The 16,603-nt window shown below is 40.1% G+C and overlaps 1 protein-coding gene across 3 annotated transcripts in view; it reads left to right on the forward strand.

Moving 5' to 3' along the window:
• The first annotated feature begins 1,614 nt into the window (after nt 1-1,614).
• The window catches only part of LRBA (LPS responsive beige-like anchor protein), a 709,127-nt gene continuing 694,138 nt past the window's right edge, over nt 1,615-16,603 (forward strand). The window contains exons 1-2 of one of the 3 annotated variants that reach the window (XM_047799683.1): nt 1,615-1,870; nt 2,461-2,895. In XM_047799683.1, coding sequence (XP_047655639.1) covers nt 2,680-2,895 — 216 coding nt within the window. In that variant the 5' untranslated portion in view covers nt 1,615-1,870; nt 2,461-2,679. Of the gene's footprint in view, nt 1,871-1,916; nt 2,127-2,460; nt 2,896-16,603 lie in introns of those variants that run through there. The other 2 variants (XM_047799685.1, XM_047799682.1) reach the window with 2 other exon arrangements.

Here is a 16,603-nt window from a genome sequence, read left to right on the forward strand (position 1 = left end):
TTTAAATTTTCAGGAATGGCAAGCCGTTGATACTGCCTTTTACCCTGGCAATGTACAAGTCATCATTTCAGATCATGAGAAAAACATTTGGGATATTAAACCTACTCATGGAAAACAAATCTTTAACAAACATTTGTAACCATGAGATGTGGTACAGTTGAATTCATTTTAGTGCATCTGTGACCTGCACCACTGCTCATGGCAATGCCAGATCCTTAACCCACTGAGCAAGGCCAGGGACCCAACCTGCAACCTCATGGCGCCTAGTCAGATTTGCTTCCACTGCACCATGACTGGAACTCCAGAAAGTTGTAAACTTTTAAAACGTCTACAGTGGACATTCCTGTGCCTCTCTTTTCTCACGTTGCCTCCCTCCTCCCATAGTTCCATGTGATAAAATCCAGTTCACTTTCCAAGCCCATCTCAAATAACTTTTTCTCAGGGAAACTATTGCCTCTCTCAAACCAATATAATTTTTCTTCTGACTTCTCTGTAGAACTTCGTAACTTTTCTTTGACCCCACTTTTTGGTTCCTTTTAACTGCGAGTTCCTTTTCTTTTTTTTTTTAACTGTGAGTATTTTAAACATTATCTATTTTTAAGGCCTTAAGGCTTCAAAGAGTACCCTATGGGTGAAAAGCTACTTTCCTCTATGTTTTCCACTAATGCATCAGGAAGAATGCTTTACTGTTAATAATGTTAACAGTAACCTTAATAGTGGGAGTGGACGGGAGGGACCCAGATTATGATGACCTGTGCTGGTTTCTATCCCCATATAATTGGTCTCTTAAACTGAGAACGATGCGAACCTAACTTTCAAATTAGAAGATCAGGAGAGGAAAAACACCCCTCAGCGATCTAGGCGCAAATTAACCCCGCCTCCACGCTGTTCGGAGCAGCTGTCCCAGGAATCCTCCTTTGCTTAGAATGTGGGAGAGGTTTAGTGGGGCGGCAGCTGTAAAGCAAGGAATCTTTCCCGTTCCTCGTGCTCAGGATCTTCAGCCCCACACCGCCTTCCGAATGAAGGTGGCAGCTGGCAGGGCATCCCAGTGGAAATCTCTTTCCGAGTTTTCGCCGAGCGCGGCAGGCGGGCAGCAGCGGCAAGCTGTCAGGGGTGGGGACTCTGCTCCCCTTAGACGAGCACGGCAGCCTCGGTGACTCCGGCGCTGCTACCTCTCTGGCTAGTAACGGTCCCTCAGGTGTCCTTCTTCGATTCCAAGAAGACACCTTGGCAACGAGAGGCGGGTTCCGTCCGCGCCAGGAGACTCTACGGTAACAACAACAGAAGGAGCGTCAGAATCCCCGCTCTGCACTTGCCAAGCACCTTCCCAGGCCGGGAGGCGGGCGGTGGGGAGGAGGCGGCTCCCGGAAGGAAAGGTCTTTCCCGGCCGGGCGGGGCTCACACCTGGTGTCCCTGCGGAGCGCCCGCTAAGGCTCCCGCCTTCACCCGCGGTCCTGCTAGCAAGCGGGCGCCCCCGCCGGCCCCCGCCGGCCCCCGCCCGGGAGGCTCCCCTCGCGTCCCCACCCAACAGCCGCCGCCAGTCGCCCCCGCCTTCGCGCGTGCCCGCCTGCCCCGCCGCCCCGCGCGCTCGCGCACGCGCACGCCGCGCCCCGAGGCCCTCGGCGCTGTCATGGCGGCGGGGAGCAGCCTCAGTTCGCACACGGACAGCCGCGCGAGCCGCGGCGGGGCAAGCTGTGGCAGTAGCATCCTCACCGCCCGCAGCAGCCGGAGCCGCGGCGTCGGTAGCGCCGGCAGCGGCTGTTTTTGCAAAGGCTGAGCGCAGGGGAGGGTCGGGCCAGGAAGCCATGGAGTTCTGTGCAGCCGCGGACTCCCGGGGAGAGGACTAGGCAAACTTGGAGGCTGCGACCAGGTGCACTGACCTCTCTCTCCTCCCTCCCCTTCTCGCCGTATCCGCCGGGCCTCCCCTTCCTTCTGGCCACCGCACACACCTCCCTCCTCTTCTAGTTGAACCTCAGGTGCCCGAGAGGTGCTCCACTCCTCCCCCTGGGCCGAGGGTTGAGAATAATCACCGCCCCCTTCCCCCGCCCTTTCCTGCCCTGGATCCCCGCCGCCACCTCTGTTTCGCGGCTGCCAGGCAGGGGCCGAGGAGAGTGCGGAGTGTCTGGGTGAGAAGGAACTTTCCACCTCTTGGGGAGCTTGGGGGCTCCCGGCTTTTCTCCAACCCCTCCTTTCCCAGCGACAGTTTCTTTTTCCGTGCACCTGTGAGGAGAGGTTGCCCTGCGCCTGGAACCTGCGAGAGAGTGGGGGAGGAGTGAACCTGTCCCCGAGCCTTTCGAACCCGCCTGCGTAGGGCACCCAGCTCCTGGAGCCGCGGGGAGGCGGGTGGCTGGGAGTGGAGCACCTTTGGGAACTTATTCGACGGACAATAACTACTCCCCTCCCCCCCCCAACCTTAAAACAAAACCTAGCCTATTTAACAGTGATCTAATCTTCCAATAGGGTTTGGCGTTGTTGTCAGCCTCGGGGAGAGAGATTGGACAAATATTCTCCAAGAGAAGGAGGGCGACGCCAAGGACTTTCCACATCAACTGCTTTTGGGGTTTCTCCACAACTTGGAAGAGTGACCTTTTCCGTTTTGCTGTGCGTCTGTGTGCTTATTACTGGTGCAGCGACTCTGCCCCAGAGTGACTCCGAATTGTCCTTTCTTGAGAACTAGCAATGGCTAGCGAAGACAATAATGTCCCTTCCCCGCCACCAACAGGTGATGACGAGGGAGGTGGAGGGAAAGAAGAAACCCCTGCAGAAGGGGGTGCCCTGTCTCTGAAACCAGGGCTCCCCATCAGAGGCATCAGGATGAAATTTGCCGTGTTGACGGGGTTGGTTGAAGTTGGAGAAGTATCCAATAGGGATATTGTAGAAACTGTCTTTAATCTGGTAAGTAGATCTCTGTTTTACAAGCATGTATTCTCAGTGGGTAAGGGAACAAGACGTTAAAGCTGGAGCCATGTGCTTTACTCAGGCTGATGATAGAAACAAAATTCTTCTGACCTAAGTGAATCAATTTCTTGTATTTTTTAGCCTAGGGGGAATTTCGTAAACTTAGATAGACCTCGAGGTTTTGTGAAAGTGAACAGAGCACTTTGATCATAAGGAAATAAGTGTTGCTGTGGAAGTATTATGGGGGATTCCAGTGGAGTTTTATTCTGTAATTTTTTTTCTTGGAATGTAAAAGTCTGCATTTCTCTTTGACATTTTAAGGTCTTGTGATCTTTTTTTTGGACTTGGTAAAGTAAATGATAGTCCTGCCTACTCTTATGAGTCTGCCTAAGTTATGTTTTACCATAAGTTTTGAACAGAACATTTTTGTTCATAGGGCTGATGAAAGATTAATTTGAAGCAAAGTTAGCATTTATATTTAATTTTGACTGTTTTTTTTTTTTGACTTAAATTTACATTTTGGAATGAATTTAGAGTTACATTTTGTGAAAATTGAATGGCAACTTAAAAAGAGGATTGCAGCAGAAATATAATTTTTATTTCTTTTGTGAGTTCATGTCTATCAGCAAAACATATTTGGTCATTGGAAGTTGTTATGAGCTATGAATGTTGTTTTTAAAGGTGAATATGTAATATTTCCCATTCCCCCTATTCCAGTCTTAGAAACAGTTATTACTGCTAATGAGGACTTCTTAGATTTCTTTATTTCAATCTCTGTTGCCCATCAACCTAAAGAGGAAAAAGTAAATTTGACCTCCTCCTTCTTCCACCTGCTCACCTGTGTTAGAAGGTTACAGATAGAAACAAATATGAAGGTACAATAGTTGAATAACTGTTTAGCACCTTTCCCCTTGCCTCTGTTTCAAGGTTAGGCTTGTTTTATTCAGGGCAGTTAATTATTTCCTTCACTAGACCTTTACTAATAGAATGGTCACCTGTGGTACAACTCCTAGAATGAGAAAGTAGCTAGATGAAGTTCACTTACCTATGGAGTAATGAAATTTTAAACAATAGAGTATTTCTCTACTAGTTTGCTGTGTTGGGAGTCTATATTCAAATAGCAACACACACGTACACATGGTTTTTAAGCTATGTATATTATGGAAATATTCAAGTGTATGGAAAAATAGAACATTATAATGAACGCTGGTGTCTGTCATTCAGCTTCAATAGTTATAAACATCTTGGAGATCTTGTGTGTATGTGGACTTTAAAAGTTTGTGAATCCCAAGGAGATGAAAGGCAAATTGTTGTATTCCTTTGCCTCAAGCTAGACTTGAAAATGCCATGTTCTTCTGGCAGAAGGAGGATTCCTGCTCCTCTGTTCTTTAGAATGTCCTCTCTGGAGGTGAATGGCTGAACATCATTTTATCATTAAGGAAAATCCAAATTCTATATTCATAGTTTGTTTATATGCTGCCTAGAACCATAGGCCTGGTAAAGATGTTAAGGTTATTAAGTCCTTCCTAGCTCCATGTTTGTGGGGCAGTGGAGGTTTGGGTAGAAGGCAAGGGAAAAATCTGTTCTGTTGCATCTCCTCTTCACCGTCATTCTCTTACTGTAGAACAGAGAAAATTCAATTAGTTCTTTTCCTTCCTTTTGCCCTTACAATACTTGTCACGCTCCCACATGGATGCCTAGGGTTTTGGCCAGTCTTGAAAATCTTGGGAACTGAAATACTGGAAATCTGGTAAGCTGGTTCATTTCAATGTTGTTAGTACTGCTGGACTTAAATATTTCCTAATTGATAATCAGCTTTGGTCTCCATTATAGTCAAAGAAAAAAAATTCCATTAACTAGTAATAAGCATGATTTAAAAAAAGTTATTTCAGTTTATTATGTGCCATGCAATTGGCCAGGCCAGATGCTTTACCTGTGCTTTTTAATTCTTTCCTCATCAACTCTTTAATACATAGACCTCATTTTATAGATGAGGAAACTGACACACTGAAAGGTGAAACAGATTGGTGATTCTTAGAATGGCACCCCTTCTAGGCATACGTTTGTTTCTTGAGTTGATGTAGAGGTGTTTGCTTCCCTAAGCAGATATTTATAGCTTAGGCATAGCTTTCTCCAATGTAAGGACAGAAAAAATACTGGTCCTGCTAATACCATTAATAATAATAAAATCATTGGTCCTGAAACCTTGTTCAGATTTCATTTCGTCTTAGTTACCATTGAAATAGCTTTCAAAAACCTGCTTTAAGAAGACCTTAAAAATAGAAAAAATACCATTTTTCATGTTATTCAGTTTTTTTCACTCTGAATGTGGATGCAGTAAGTTGATTTTAACTTTTTTTATGGTCTAGTATGTTGGATTAAAATTTCTAAAGTTGTGAAAAACAGAATATAGACAAAAGAATGTATAACAAGCATAAGTAATGAAATATTATAACAATATAAGCACTGTGAAACTTCCATGTAACTTAATCAGCATATTGCCAATATCACTGAATCCTCATGTGTGCTCCTCCTTTATCCTCGTTTATCTTCTCTTCACTGGATTTTTCTTTTCTTTTTTCTTTTTTTTAAGGGCCACACTTGCAGCATAAGGAAGTTCCTAGGCTAGGGGTCGAACCCAAGCTGCAGCCCCCAGCAACGCCATTAGATCTGAGCTGCGTCTGTGACCTACACCGAAGCTCACTGCAATGCTGGTGAGCAAGGCCAGGGATTGAACCCACAACCTCATGGTTGCTAGTTGGATTTGTTTCTGCTGAGCCGCAATGGGAACTCCTTTATTAGTTATTTTAAATGATAAAGTTTGTACTGTTAAAATTAATCCCCCCCCCACCTCCCTTAGAGTTGTCCAAATAGTAAGTGGTAGAACTATCTGACTCCAGAAGTCTTTTTTAACAAACTGCTGCCTCCAATTGTTAATGTAATAAGTTTTGATTAATAGTACACCTGTGTATTCACGTGTTTCAAACTTTTGGTCAGCTTCTACATTTTTCTGGGTGCAATTTAAAACCATTTTATTTTTTCTCCATCTGTATGCTAAAGTAATTTGTCAAACTTTTGGATCCAGAATAACTAATGTATTGGTGTCTTTTTAGGAATTTGCTAGGCTTTCACCAAGTGCCTCTAGCTATTCAATTCTGTTTAATTCTGGAATAATATTTCCCATTAGCTGGTGACAAATACACGTTTTCATGAAATTTTTTTCTTTAAAAAGTAACTGGGAGTTCCCGTTGTGGCTCAGCAGTTAACGAATCTGACTAGCATCCGTGAGAACTCAGGTTCCATCCCTGGCCTTGCTCAGTGGGTTAAGAATCCGCTGTTGCTGTGAACTGTGGTGTAGGTTGCAGATGCAGCTCGGATCCTGCGTGGCTGTGGCTGTGGCGAAGGCAGGTGGCTACAGCTCTGATTTGACCCCTAGCCTGGGAACCTCCATTTGCTGCAGGTGCAGCCCTTAAAAACAAACAACAACAACAAAGTAATCGTATGATTTTTAATTAAAAAGTTAAAGTTTAGAGGATGGAATATATTTTTTTACTACTCATTATGTGGCATTTGATATAGGTTCTGCTAAATGTTAGTGGTGCAAATTCTTAATACCTACGGAAGCTGAGCAAATTACACAAGCCCTCTGTATTAACTGTGTGTGGAGAGTATACTCGAAGGGGCAGCTGCTATTCCATTTTAGCTGGTTGTTGTCCTGCAGTAACGTGGGCCCAGTGATGTGTAAACCTTATGATTTTTCAGGAAGAATTCAAATTTAGATTTTAAAAAATAGCATTTTAAATGTCAAATTAGGAGTTCCTGGCATGGCTCAGTGGTTAACAAATCCAACTAGGAACCATGAGGTTTCGGGTTCAATCCCTTGCCTCGCTCAGTGTTAAGGATCCGGTTGCCATGAGTTGTAGTGTAGGTCCCAGACATGGCTTGGATCCCACATTGCTGTGGCTCTGGTGTAAGCCAGCGGCTACAGCTCCGATAAGACCTCTAGTCTGGGAACCTCCATATGCCGCGGGTTCTGGCCCTAGAAAAGAAAAAGAAAAAAAAAAAAAGAAAAAAGAAACAAAATTAAATGTCAAGTTAAAATATTAAAAATATTTTTATGTAGGAAACATAAAATTGCAGGTAGTTTCATTTCAAGCTTTTCTATGGATCTTTTTTAAAATTAAAATATAGTTGATTTACAATGTCTAATTTCTGCTGTACAGCACAGTGACTCAGTCATACATACATGCACACACACGCACACACATATATTATTTTCCATCATAGTCTATCCCAGGAAATTGGATGTAATTCCCTCTGCTACACAGTAGGACTTTACTGTTTATCCATTTTAAATGTAATAGTTTGCATCTCCTAACCCAGACTCCCAGTCCATCCCACTCTCTCCTCCCTCAGCCTTGGCAACCACAAATCTGTTCTCTATGTCTCTGAGTCTGCTTTTGTTTGTAGATGGGTTCATTTGTACCACATTTTAGATTCCACATGTAAGTGATATCATATGGTATTTGTCTCTTTCTAATTTGCTTCTCCTACTATGATGCATCCCTTTTGCTGCAGATGGCGTCATTTCGTTCTTTTTTGTGGATGAATAGTATTCCATTGTGTATATATGCCACATCTTCTTAATCTATTCATTTATCAGTGGACATTTAGGTTGCTTCCATGTCTTGGCTATTGTGAATAGTGCTGGTATGAACATAGGGATGCATGTATCTTTTTGAATTAGAGTTTGTCTGGATATTTACCTGGGAGTGGGATTGTTGGATCATATGGCAGTTCTGTATTTAGTTTTCTGAGGAATACCCATACTATTTTCCATTAGTAGTTGTATCAGTGTACTTTCCCACCCACAGTGTAGGGGGGTTCCCTTTTCTCCACAGCTTCTTTAGCATTTGTTATTTGTAGACTTATTGATGATGGCCATTCTGACCAGTGTGAAGTAGTTCCTCGTTGTAGTTTGTATTTGCGTTTCTCTAATAATTAGTAGTGTTGAGCATCTTTTCATGTGCCTACTGGCCATATGTATGTCTTCTTAGGTATAGCAGGGCCAATTGCTATACCTAAGGATGTCTGTTTAGGTCTTCTGCCCATTTTTCAATTAGGTTGTTTTGTTTTTTGTTGTGAGTTGTATGAGTTGTTTATATATTCTGGATATTAAACCCTTGTATGAATCTTTATTAGAATGTGAATAATTCATCACAATGTTTCTGTTTTGATGTGTTTGTTTTCTCCTTAATACCTGACATCATAATTTAAGGGTTAAGTGTAATCTATTCTTGAGACATGCTTGTTAATGGGCTTCTCCCCCATATCAGTTTGTACTTACGTTATAATAGAAAATTCAAACTGGTTTAAACAATAAAAATGATTTATAGGCTCATTTATCTGTAAGTCCAAAGGTAGGGCAAGATTTAATGGTAACAATAATATTAAGGACTAGTTTCTTTCTCTTGCTGTTCTCCTTTCTGTGATATTAGCTTCAGTCTGTTGCTTTTCCTCTCATGGTAGTAGGATGGCTGCCAGTGGGATTTCGGGCCATATGTATTCTTGTTCCCATCTCTCAGGAGTCAGAGCTTCTCTGTCCTAACATTCCAAACAAATGTCCTGTTTGGACTACTGAGGCAGTAACTGTGGCCATTAAAATATACTGATTGGCTTAAGCAAACCAGGGCCAACTGCTATACCTAAAGATGGGGTCAATTTCCTCTGAAATTCAAAGGGTGAACAAATGCTGATAGGCAGCCAGTGATGTCCACCACGCTCCTTTTCATGCACATAATAATATAACAGCAATGTTAATGATATGTGTAAAGAGGAAATTTTTTTTTTTTTGGCCATGCCCAGGGCGTGCAGGAGTTCCCCAGCCTGGGATCGAACCCAGGCCACAACAGGCAGTGACAATGCTGAATCTTAAACCACTAGGCTGCCAGGGAACTCCATTCCTGTAGTGATTTTTTTTTTTTTTTTGTCTTTTTAGGGCCACGTTTGCTGCATGTGGAAGTTCCCAGGCTGGGAGTTGAATCTCAGGTGCAGCTGCTGGCCTATACCATAGCCATAGCAACATGGGGTCCTTAACCCACTGAGCAAGGGTGGGGCTCAAACCTGCATCCTCATGGGTACTAGTTGGGTTGTTATCACCGAGCCATGATGGGAAATCCCCTGTAGTGATCTTGAGCAAGTTTTTTTAACGTCTTTGTGCCTTGGTTCTCCCCCTACCCCCTGCCCCACAATGGGAAAAATACATTGTAGTGAAACATTAAATGGGTAAATATTTGCAAAGCACTTAAAATAATGCGTGGCACAGTAAATGCTTTTATAACTATTTGCTATTATTGTAATATTTGTAATTTTTGATATTTATAATCATTGTATTCCAACTATATAATTTTTTTTTGTTTCTGTATAGCCATTATTAGCCTTATTAGCTCTGCGGTATACTGTGTCATTCTTGTTTTGGAATTTATTTAGTAGCCATTGTTATTTCTAAAAATGACTTGATTTTAAACATCTTTATTGAGGTATAAGTTACGTAAAATTCACTTGTTTCATGTATACAGTTCAGTGATTTTTAGTAGGTTTCCAGAATTGTACAAGCATTACCACAATCTAATTTTAGAACATTTATAGCCTGTTTTCAAGCCATTTTATAGTTTTAGCTCTTACATTTAGGCCTGTGATCTATTTTGAGTTAATTTTTGGATAATGTGAAAGAAGGATATGATAAGGATCTAAATTCATCTTTTTGTATTCAAGTGTCTCACTGACATTTGTTGAGAAGGCTGATCTTTCCCATTAAATTGCCTATTTTTGTCAAAAATCCATTGACCATACGATAAGGATTCATTGGGACTCTTACTTCTTTTCCGTTGATCTAGATGTCAGTTTTTATATCAGTACTAAACTTTGTAGGTTACTCTGTCCTTGTAGTAAGTTTTGAAATTGGGATGTTTATCATCTTTGTTTTTCTTTTGTAATATTGTTGGCTCTTCTTGGTCCTTTGTCTTAACATAAGAATTGTAGGATGAACTCATCAATTTCTGTGAAAAAAATGGAATGTATTTCTATTTATTTAGGTCTTCATTTCGTTCTTTCTTTCTTTTTTTGGCCATGTACAGGGCATGCAGAAGTTCCCAGGCCAGGGAACTCCTTCCTTCATTTCTTTCACCAAAGTCTTGTTGTTTTGTTTTTCTTTTCCCTTTTGGCTGCCCCTCAGCCTATGGAGTTCCTGGCCAGGGATCAGATCTAAGCCACAATTGCCACCTCTGCTTCAGATGCAGCATTGCCACCGTGCCAGGTGGGGGATAGAACCTGCGTCATGGTGCTCCAGATACACCACTGATCCAGTTGTGGTACAGTGGAAACTCCTGTTTTTTAGTTCTCAATGTATGAGGAGATGATTTGTTTTTGAGTAAATGGTGTATAATATATATATTTTTTCTTTTTAAGGCTGCAGGTGCGGCATATGGAGGTTCCCAGGCTAGGGGTTGAATCAGAGCTGTATCCGCCGGCCTCCATCACAGCCACAGCAACGCCAGATCCGAGCCTTGTCTGTGACCTACACCACAGCTCACAGCACTGCTGGATTCTTAACCCACTGAGTGAGGCCAGGGATCGAACCTGCAACTTCATGGTTCCTAGTTGGGTTTGTTTCTGCTGCACCACGACAGAACTCCTTTTTTTTTTTTTTTTTCTCTTTATTTTCTCTTTTTGCAACTGTAAAATGCTTATGTAGACAGCTTTGTGCATTAAAATTTCCTGAAGAGGAATAAATGGTTTAAAGTATATGAACATCTACATAGCTCATCAGTAGATATTGTTACCTCGTTTATTAATGCTGAAAATTAAAAGCAATTTGGGTGAATTGGTGCATTTTAATAACCTTATAGTTTCTTAGAAGTGATAAAATTGATAACTTAGGCATCTGCAGGTATGCGGTCTTGTTTCTATTTGAATAGGTCCATTTTAAACTGAGAAATCATTTGGGAACTGAAAAGTCAGAGTTTTTTTTCTGTTTGTGAATTATAGAAAGGGAAACAAAATTTTTCGTTTCTTATACTGGCCTAGCTGAACTAATCAAATATATTTAATTTTTGTCTTATAAAGTGTCTCTTTTCACATATAGATTCTTTTTGTTTGTAGTAGTTTTTGTATTTTCAAAAGAAAAATGTCCAGAACACATTTTGTTTTATAGTACTTACTTGGATAAGCAATAAATTGTTTTGTTTATCTTTGTATCTCTAGAACTTTTCACAGTGCTTTAAGTACTTAAAAAGTGTTAAATTAGGAAGTTCTCTTGTAGCCCAGCAGGTTAGGGGTCTGGCATTGCCACAACTGCAATGCGGGCTTCCGTCCCTGGTGGGGGAACTTCCACATGCTGAGGGTGCAGCTAAAAAAAAGTTTGTTAAATGAAATGGAAATGTCTTAATCTCTTCATTAAATAAATTACATTCATTTGGAAGCCTGGCATCTATTATGCTTTTCTGCAAAAGGTATGTTATTAAAACCTTAATGCATATTTCTTTTCTTATTTTCTACCTACTTCTTAGGAAGATACTTGTCAGGCAGCTTGCATTTTTTATTGTATATATTGTATATGTATGTATATTTTTGTTGTGCTGTTGTTGTGTTGTGTCTTTTTTAGGGCCATACCCTTGGCATGTGGAGGTTCCCAGGCTAGGGGTCTAATTGGAGCTGTAGCCACTGGCCTACACCACAGCTACAGCCACACCAGATCTGAGCTGCATCTGTGACCTACACCACAGCTCACGGCAATGCTGGATCCTTAACCCACTGAGTGAAGTCAGGGATTGAACCCGCATCCTCATGGATATTAGTCAGGTTTGTTAATCGCTGAGCCATGATGGGAACTCCTCATTATATATTTTTGAGTTCTATTTTACTCCTAAGAAGAGCAATTTTATTATTTTCAAAATAGTCTCTTATAGCTATTAAAGTACTTTTCCCTTTTTAGTTCTCATCTAATGGAATATATACTCAGAACCTATCTCTGAGTATGTTTCTGGTGAGTCTTTGGCTTAAAAGCTGTTGAAACCTCCCAAAACAAGTAGAAACAAAATAAAAAAAGGAAAATACAAAGAAAAACACTGTTGAGAGGACACAAATTCTTTTTAGTTGACTAAACTTGTTTCATAAGACAATCCTAGTTTTATTTTTATTTATTTATTTTTTTAGGTCCGTACCTGTGGCATATGGAGGTTCCCAGGTTAGGGGTCGAATTGGAGCTACAGCTGATCCGACGTAGATCCTAGCTGCATCTGTGACCTACACCACAGCTCATGGCAATGCTGGATCCTAAACCCACTGAGCAAGGCCAGGGATCGAACCCGCAACCTCATTGTTCCTGGTCGGATTCATTTCCACTGTGCCATGACGGGAAGTCCAAGCAAGTCTAGTTATAGATTTTAGATTTTAAAACTTTCTTGATGTGTATATATCTGTTTCAATTTCTCAAAGATTTAATTGGATTTCTCCCAGAATTATATATATCATTGACATGTGCTTTGTAGAGAATTTCTTGTTGCTGGAGGTTTTAGAAGATTGCATATTGGGAATTTTATGGAGTGGATTCTTAACTTTGGGTAGGAAATTAGATACCAGATGACTTCTAAAGTTAAAGTAATGTTAACTGATGTTTGTGCTCTGAGTTTTCTTGTCTTTATTACGCCTGGGTTTTTGCATTCACCTCTCAGAGCCAGACTAATCCCATCAATCAATCTTTTAGTCATATGTGTTCTATAAAAATTATGGTTTTAGAGACAGGTGAGAGGCCAGATTTTCTCTATATATTCTTATATAAAGATGAAAAACTAGTGAGGTCTCAATTAGTTATGTTTTGTTGATTGAGAACTGAAAAAGATTTTCTTTTTGACCGATAAGATCTTTGTTCATTAATAATGACTTCAATGGTATGGTATTTTTATTTATAAACTACAGTAAACCTCTTAAAGATATGGCCTCTGATGAAGTATTTGGATTTTGTTGTTTCTAGTGAAAATAATTTTCTTATGTAATATAAATATAGTATCTTAAATTCTCTCTCTCTTTATACACACATATACATATACATACATAGATACATGTATATATACACACACATGCACACATACACACACACCTGGTTGAATCCAGTCTTTTATCATCTTCGAACTTCAGTATCTTGAATAAAAATAATCATTATATCTCAGCTTATAAACACACATACACAGAACTTTTTAACACAGAGCATTTTTTGGAATGTGTTGATTTAATATAAATTCACGAAACTTAAAAAAATCCTGATAGTAATAGAGTAGTTAATCAGTTTCAAATGGGATATCAACAGATATTTCCTAGAAATGTAGTAGGCACCATGAGGCCCATTGGTAGCAAGAATGGAGAAAATACTAATTATTAAAGAAAATTAAATAAAGATATCATAAAATTAATGTTAATATTATCACCAGCTTGTTTTCTTAGATCATACTACTGTGAAATTGATATCAAGCAGACACAAAATACAAATAATTTCAGAGTAATTTTCCTTACTCTTAGTGACTTCTTGTTAGTTGATGGGTGAGGCAGTGTGAGTGGGTTATTTTGTTAGTTTACTAAAACATTTGGTGGCCTATGGTTCTTAGTCTGTTTTCAAGCTTTTTAAAGGACATGCTTTAATTTTCCGTGATGGTTGAGATAGTCTATGGCTCTTGAGGTAGGAGAAAAATACGTTGATAATTGGCGTGATTTTGAGGTGAAGTTAATTTCTTACTTTGAGTTATAGGTAGTAACAATAGCTAAGATTTATTGAGTGTGCCATGTTGTATTTTACGTGTGTATTAACCCAGTTTACTTCTCCCAATTCTCACAATCAGAAAGGTGTAGGTGTTACTGGCCAGAATGTTTTGTGTTCTACAACACTGGACTAAAAATAACAGGGCTTGTTGGGGGTAAAAGTAGGATTGAGGTGGGCTATTCAAAACCTCTGGAACTTTGTAATCAGACTGTTAACAAAGTCAGTAACCTTAATGAAAATACTAGCATGGTTAAGGCTCTACTGATATTTTCACCTTAGCATCGCTGTCACTTTTTATTAATCCTGGAATTTATGCTTCCTTCTTTGAGATGTAAGTCTTGTTTTTTTTAGCTTCTGATAGAGAACATTTTATCAGTACTAAATATCTGATCCAAAGTGTAGCTCTCTTCATTAAGTCATTGTTTTAAACTGAGGGAGGGAGTCTTCACATTTCATGTCTACTTACAGATGGTCAGATACTCAATGTGGGAAAAGCATAGTACAGTTGACCCTTGAACAACTTGGGTTTGAATTGTGTGAACTCACTTGCATGTGGATTTTTTTCTGTAGTAAATACTATAGTTCTACACGATCCCTGATGGTTGAAAGCGAGGATGGGGAGGAACCTTGTATATGGCAGACTGACTACGTGTTATATGTGGATTTTCGACTGCATGGACAGTCGACATCTGCCTCCCTGCTCCATCCCTGCATTGTTTAGGGGTCAGCTGTTGTTCTTAACAATCATTAAACCAAGCAGCTCTGTACATTTTCAGTTTTTCTTTAGATCTTTTGTATGCTAAGGATTTCTCTTTAATTCTGTTGGAAGAAATTACGTATGAACCAACATCACTTCCATGTTATACCTGCCTTATTCTCCCCTTCAGCAATCCTATAGAAGGTGGTTCAAGGCATAAATGAAAGTTATAGCATACTGGACTGTTCTCTTGTAATATTCATGTTATAAATGATGAAGCTGAGCGAGGTAAGTAACTTGCTTAAGTCGCTGAGCAAGTAGTAGTGCTGAGTTTCAAATTCAGGCAATCTACAACCTGAGCTCTTAAACACTAAGCCATATGTAATGTATAATTGCAAAGAACTGTAAATGTGAAATAGTGCCTGAAGGTATTTTTCAACCAAGTAATTGAACAGTGTCTGGAAGGGTATCTAGGTTGTTTAAAACTTGCCTAACATAGTCAAGTTTGGCTTGTGGCAGGTAGCATTTGTTTTCCACTTTAAATAACCTTAAATGTATATTAGGAAAAGGTAGTTTTTAAGGAGTGTGATATTCAAATTAGATGGAATTAATGACATAGTTAATCATCATGCAAGGTGCTGGAATTTGCTTTTTAACTCTCAGAGTCAAGATTTAGTTGACTTAGCTTGTAAGGTCAAAATGACCTTGCATATTGATCCTATAAAAATGTGGAATTTTATCTTTTTTTTTGTCTTTTATATACTGACCACATTGAGCACATTAATAGGAAAGGATGATGCATTTGTGAACCATGTGCAGAAGAGAATACCAGATGTTGTCTTTCGTATTTGTCAAGATGTATTTGTGAAGCTCTAGTATTCAAATGACTTTTCCTTGAGGTTGATTTTCTTCCATGGTAGATTTACTGAATAAAGTTACCAAATTTAGGGGGCAAGATTGTTCTTTTTTTTCTTATAGATTAGGGTGTGCATTTAGTTAGAATTTTGCATTTAAATTTTCAAGTAAGATGCCAAAGAATCAACTTGAATAAGACTTTAAAATAGAGCATTTTCACATATTGCTATTTTGACTAGATTTATCACTTATGAGTTAATAATATGACATTACTTTCTTTCTTTGAAACAAATAAATATATATTTCCAGTGGGATTGATCCATTCATTCATTCAGTGAATATTTATGGGGCAGAAATGGTGCACCAGGCATGGTGCTGGAAATAAAAATGAGTAAGACAAATATTGACCTTGCTTAAAGTATAAGTTGTTTACCTTCTAGGTACTCCATTTTGTCAGCTGTTGTGTATCCTTCAGTTTATTTAAATTTATTTTCTGATATTTTACAAGTATACCCTGATTTTATTCCTATCTGTTGATAGAAATCTCTGAGAAAGTAGAAGGTTAGTTATCTTTGCAAAATTTTTTTTTTTTTGCCTTTTCTAGGGCGGCACCCATGGCATGTGGAGGTTCCCAGGCTAGGGGTTGAATCGGAGCTGTAGCCGCCGGCCTATGCCAGAGCCACAGCAACGCGGGATCCAAGCCGCGTCTGCGACCTACACCACAGCTCATGGCAATGCCAGATCTTTAACCCACTGAGCAAGGCCAGGTATTGAACTCGCAACCTCATGGTTCCTAGTCGGATTCGTTAACCATTGAGCCACGACAGGAACTCCGTGAATTTTATATATTGACCACACTCACATTAATAGGAGAGGATGATGTTGTCTGCCATACATTTTTCCCGAGGAATTCTTTATCTTCTCCCCTTTTATCTATCTAAACCATCTAGCAGGACAATCTAATGCCAATAGGTAAGTGAAATACAGTGTGATTTTTTTTTTTTCTTTTTTTTCCTTTTTTTTATTATATTATCGCCTTACCCTGAAAGAGGTAGGAAGGGCCATGTCAATGAATTACCAATTTTTTTTTTTGTCTTTTTGTCTTTTCTAGGGCCACACCTGCAGCATATGGAGGTTCCCAGGCTAGGGATCTAATTGGAACTGTAGCCGCCAGCCTCTGCCAGAGCCAACAGCAACGCAGGATCTGAGCTGCATCTGCGACCTACACCACAGCTCGTGGCAACGCTGGATCCTTAACCCACTGAGCAAGGCTAGGGATCGAACCTGCAACCTCATGGTTCCTAGTTGGATTCGTTAACCACTGAGCCATGACGGGAACTCCA

Source organism: Phacochoerus africanus, chromosome 10, assembly GCF_016906955.1.
Source record: "Phacochoerus africanus isolate WHEZ1 chromosome 10, ROS_Pafr_v1, whole genome shotgun sequence".
Lineage (NCBI taxonomy): Eukaryota > Metazoa > Chordata > Mammalia > Artiodactyla > Suidae > Phacochoerus > Phacochoerus africanus.